The 6000-nt window shown below is 36.7% G+C and overlaps 1 protein-coding gene across 1 annotated transcript in view; it reads left to right on the forward strand.

Annotated features, from left to right (window-relative positions):
• The window catches only part of CUL4A (cullin 4A), an 82868-nt gene extending 81033 nt beyond the window's left edge, over positions 1 to 1835 (forward strand). Inside the window, exon 20 of the mRNA XM_084617504.1 lies at positions 636 to 1835. Within this exon, the coding sequence (XP_084473630.1) occupies positions 636 to 731 (96 nt within the window). The 3' untranslated portion in view covers positions 732 to 1835. The remainder of the gene's footprint in view (positions 1 to 635) is intronic.
• Positions 1836 to 6000: the final 4165 nt, after the last annotated feature.

The following is a 6000-nucleotide window of genomic DNA, read 5'->3' on the forward strand; positions in this document are numbered from 1 at the left end:
CTTTCTACCCACCTTATAGTGCATTCATCCAGCCCATACTTCCTTAACTTGCTGACAAGAATACTGTGGGAGACCGTGTAAAAAGCTTTGCTAAAGTCAAGAAACAATACATCCACTGCTTTCCCTTCATCCACTGAACCAGTAATCTCATCATAAAAGGCGATTAGATTAGACCAGAGCCAGTCCTCTACAGATACCACTGAGGGAAAACCTTCCCACAAGCACACACACCTAATATGGCATGGACATGAGCAACACATCTCAAAGAACACCAGTTACGGGAAAGGTAACTGTCTTTTTTATTATTTTTTTTCTATTCTTTTCTATCCTTCTAAAAGATGAAAAAATAAGTAGTGTAGAATTTAATGGTTGACTCAAAATCAAAGATTCAAATGTTAAAATGTTTTCTTTAACAATGAGAGGGGGAAGTCAGCAGGTTTTACCAGGAGTTTATATATTTTTATATTTAGAAATGCATTTTTAATTTGATGTATTTTGTTATACAATTTATAGAGCCAATTTTGAAAATAAAGATTACCGCCCTCATTTTACTATAGTGGGATTGAAAATAAAAAATTCTTTTTATATTTCATTTATATTACTAAACAGAATACCAATTTGATCTTTTCTTACAGCCTGGAGACTTGAAAAAAAGAATTGAATCTCTCATAGATAGAGACTACATGGAGAGAGACAAAGACAACCCCAATCAATACCACTACGTTGCATAACGGAGAGAACTTTTTTTTTCTAAAAAACACCAGAATAATGTATTCAGGACATTGAATACCTATGCTATTTCCAGACTTTACTTTTAGCAGATCTCAAGTTGATGTATACTATTGAACCAGCTGCATGCACTGGTGTGGATGAGAAGCAAAGGAAAGGTTTCTTGGATCATCCTTGTCAAGACTCCTTAGTGATTTTTAAATGGCACATCTTTTATTTTTTAGTTCTTCCATTTGTTCTTTTGAATACTTCAAAATATGTTTGCTCTCCTTTGTTTAAAATTAACTTTTTGAAGTTGGAAGGGAAGGTAAAAAAATATTCTCTTTTTCTGTGACAGAGATGCAAGTCTGGCTTATTTATGTATGTGTTCATGACAGCACATCCATAAAGACCCTTAATGCTGCATTCTTTAGCTACAAAAATCACTCGGGTATCTTTTAAAATCCCTTTTAATTGATTAACCCTTTATGTACCAACACTCAGTGAATTTTTGAAATTATGCACCTTGATACTGTTTTCATGTTTGTTTAATTTTCTTTCAAAATAGTTCTAAACTTCAGTCTGGTTTGGATAAATCAGGTTTTGAAGTGAAATCTTCAAAGTGCCAAGAGGACAACTGTGTTAAAATGTCTGTAGTGAGCTGTCTGATTACTTAGCTAAGGTATTCATTTGTGGAATTTTTTGCTCTAAGGCAAGTGATTTTGCATTACTGTTTATGTAAAACTTCAGTAAAATTTAGTGTTGCCTTTAGAGACAAATATAAGATAATTACTGTACAGTGTACTCAACACAGGAAGAGAAGATTTCAAAGGCTTTACAGTTTTGATGTGAAGTAATAGATTTTTGTCTTGAGAGACTAAGGATTTTGTGAGTTCCCTGTTACATATTGTATATATGTAAGTTGATTTGAAATAAAGAATGAAGAACATGTAGATCTGTTAGATAATTATAACTCTAAGGAAGATACTTTCTTGTGGTAATATTTACAAGCCTCTGTTTTATTTTACAGGATTTGCATAATGGTGTTTCATTCTGATTAAAAGCTACCAAAGGAGTTTTGATCATGGTCTAATGAGAATTTAACTAAGCAATATTTTCTTGGAAAAAAAATTACTAAATTTATATAATATGATTTTTGTGCATAAATTATAAGTCCACGACCCTTTCTTAAGTATCCATTGCTAAAAGCTGACATCTTGTGGGTTTCTATATTAAAGTCCTCATTCTGTCATCTGGTCTCACTAATTGTATTGCATTCTTTGAATTATTTTTATTCCCTTTCCTCTGTGTTAGAAATCAAACTCCCTATCATATGTTTAGTACAATAAAAGTATTTAAAAGCTATTTAATATTGTAATTTAATGTAGATTTATATTTTAACTTGCTTTAATATTTAAATCTTTAGTTAATTCAAATAAAATCTCATTGATATATATTAAATATTAATTTCTTAGCCACCATGTGAATTTGACACTTTATCTCAATCTGTCATTGAATATTAATTAACAGACCCTAACTTTTAACTAATTTATTTATTCCCTATTCACATCACAATCTGCCAAAGTCAGTTTGCTAAAACATACTGCTGTTTTTGGTGATTTAAAATAAAAAGCTTTATGTAATAAACACACAAATGTAACGTGGCAGAGGTTTCATCAGACTACAGACTTGTGAGTGATGGGCAGTAATCCAGTAACCTATGCTATTTGAACAATGCTGTCTACCTCAGGGGTTCTTAATCTTTTTCTTTCTGAGCCCCCTCCGCCCCCAACATGCTATAAAAATTCCACTGCCCACCTTGTCACAACAACTGTTTTTCTTCATACAAAAGCCAGGGCCGGCAGTGGGGGTACCAAACAGGGCAACTGCCCATGGCCCCAAGCCACAGGGAGCCCCCCGCAAAGCTACATTGCTCAGACTTTGGTGTCCGCCCTGGGTGTCAGGGCTCAGGGACCCAGGCTTCAGCCCCATGCGGTGGGGCTTTGGCTTTCTGCCCTGGGACCTAGCAAGTCTAATGCTGACCCTGCTTGGTGGCCCCCCCAGGCGGCCCCGGACTCCTGATTGAGAACCACTGCTCTACCTTATCTTTCCTGCCCTCCACCCAAAAAATAAACTCTTAACTTTCTGACTAGTGTTTGATTAAAAACAAATTGTTAAAAAAAATTGATGCTATTAACGATAAGATATATTTTCATCAACAAGTGAAATGGCTCTCCCTGTGGAAGCAAGGTAATTGACAGACAAGAATTCTGAGCTATGTAATAAAAAAAAACATACCTAGAGAGTGGTATTTGTTAGCCAAATTACTCTCACTCGTATAGCAATAAGATTTTTTAGAATCTTTTTTTGTTAGAATTTTTGCAGCCCAAACAAATGAGTAACCATTTTAAAACTAATACATTTGCATCCAAGTCACTAGTGACCGGATGTTTATTGGCTTATGTGAAATGAGTTGATCTTAGTACAGTTCCTTGTGTTTATATCACAATGAGGACTTTTGTTGCAGTGACTGAGACTGAAGGTTGTACAGTCTCTGTGCCACTATAATGAAAATGGCATATGGTAATAATATTGTACAATAATACTGTAATTGTCTGATTATGGTACCAGATATACACATCTCTAGTATTAGAGGCCAAACATTCTTTATTCACCCCTGATATGGCAGTAGTATATCGTGTAAATTAAAGCCAACCTATTATCTAAATTGTCCCTAAATTAGCACAAACAGTAATTGCCACTCAAGCCCCAATTTCTCCGCTGCTGATTCATATTCAGACACTAATGAAAGTGTTCATTAGATGCTTGTTTAAAAAATTGGTGAATTCTGTGGTACAGATGTGGGCACCCGCATGAAAGATCCCCATAGCTTATATTTTACCAGCTTAGGTTAAAAACTTCCTTAAGGTACAAATTCTTTTCTTTGTCCTTGGATGGTATTGCTGCCACCACCAAGTGATTCACACAAAAATTCAGGAAAGGGTCACCTGGAGTCCCTATTCTCCCAAAATATCCCCCCAAGCCCCTTCACCCCCTTTCCTGGGGAGGCTTGAAAACAATATATTAACCAATTGGTTACAATGTGAGCACAGACCAAACCCTTTGGGTTTTAGGTCACTGAAAATCAAGCAGGTTCTTAAAAGAATAATTTTATTTATTAAAAAAAAAAGAATCATACTTGCAAAATCAGGATGGAAGGTAACTTTACAGTTATATAAATAAAAAGACTTAAAATACAGAGGATTCCCCTCTGACTCTGCTTCCCAGTTACAAAACAGGAATGAAACTACCTCTTAGCATAAGGTGCCTCTTGAGGACTCCAACAGTTAAATACCATATCTGGGCTCTGGGTTTTTTTTGGAGAGGGAGAGTTTTGGGGGGTTGTTGTGCCTTTTTTTTTGTGGGGAGGGGAGGAAAAAGAGGTGTAACTATTTTTTCGTGTACTAGGAAGAGGTTATGTTGAAGCATGCTGCCTGTAGCCTATCTCATAGGCCTCAAGTAAGACTATAGAAAAGTAGCTCAGGACATAAAGGTTTCTCTCCCAGGATTGATTAACATGATGAGGAGAGTAACCAAGTGATTTACCTTCCTGATGAAGAGCTGACCCTCCTTCATTCTCTGCACCATGAAACTTACTAGAAACAGAATTTCAGGGGTAAGACAAATAGTTCTAAAGCATGAGAGAGAGGATATCCTTTAACCAAGCTGGGCAAGCGAAATAATCATATTACAATGTCCTGTGCTCCATATCTTCTTTTCCACTACAGCATCTAACCATCTTTATGACAACACATTTTTATGGACTAAAAGGTATAGCCAATTAATTGATTATACTTGCCATTTGATATTAAGAATATTCAAGAGACTACATAACCAAGCTCAGCCAAATTTATTATCTAAAGATAAAACACACTACGGTACATGAAAAAGTTAATACATCACCAATCCTGCCCAGGAACTGAAGTCTTGCAGTGTGTTCAGTTCATCTTGTACAGAGAATGTGCTTCCTAAGTGCCCCCTTAAACTGGCCATCTTTTATAGCATAGCTGTTTACAAGTAACAGAGCACTTAAAGTTTAACAAGCCAGCTTTGTCTTTGGTGCCTCCTTGTACTTCCCCATCTTTCGTTTGAATATTAAATACCAAATGTTAAGGGGCATGAAGATACTCCCTAATACAAAGCATTCATACATCTTTCATTATTTCCTTGTACTACATTCTACCTTTGTTTCATAATGCTCGTACATCTAGTTTTTGACAGTTTTTGTATTTGCTTAAGCCAAGTGCTGAGCTATACGTCTCCCAGGGCATCATGGGATATATGCCGAAGCATAAATGAGTAAAAATAAGTAGTGTACAACTTAGCATAATTACCCAGCACACACACATGTATATGGTATTTATATAATAAATAGCTATTCATGTCGTGTATGTAAACATAACCTAAATGCACTGGCTAACACTACCTTGCTGCTTTTTTGCACTGGGTTAGCCAAAGAAGTCTTAATAGAATTTTCTAGTTTTTTTCAAAACACATGAATTTTAGAAAAATCTATAAATCCTAAACTATGATTCTACTTTACAACACCTTCTCCCCCCTTTTTTTTTTTTTAAAGTATGCAAAAGTGCAGTTAACTTCACACAAACAGCCTCAACTAGGATCCCTTAACCTAGAACTATGAAGCATATCTATCCATTATATGGTCATCTTCAGTGTCTACTGAAACTTTCAATACCTTTTAATCATACAGTGATTGTGTAGACTTGACCTTCCTTAGGATTATCTTTTAACAATTTCTGATTTGGCAAAAGCAGACTGAGGCATTTCCCATAGTTCCAGATGGAGGAGGTAATCTCTTTTATTGAACCAACATCTGTTGGTGACAGAGACAAGCTTTTGAGCTTTCACTAAGGTTGGTCCAATAAAATGTATTACCTCACCCACCTTCTCTGTAATATCCTGGGACCAACATGGCTATAACAACACTGCATACAAAGATTCCATGGGTCGTACAAAGAGTTACTGCAGTGGTCCCCACATAAATGTCCCATGGTGCCCGCCAGGGCATTTACGCACGCCCGCCTAGTGCCTAGCAGGGAAGAGAAGCCACGGCCTGGTGCCTGCTGGGGACAGAGAACTCTGGGGCTGCAGGCTGCGGTCACCGGTGTTCTCTGTCCCTGTCAGTTGCAGGGCCGCAGCTTCTCTCTGGTTTCTCTCCACGCTGCCCAAAACTGCCCCCACCAAAAAAAAAACCCTGCTCGGACTCTGCTG

This window comes from Lepidochelys olivacea (assembly GCF_965140295.1).
Source record: "Lepidochelys olivacea isolate rLepOli2 genome assembly, chromosome: 1".
NCBI classification, from domain to species: domain Eukaryota; kingdom Metazoa; phylum Chordata; order Testudines; family Cheloniidae; genus Lepidochelys; species Lepidochelys olivacea.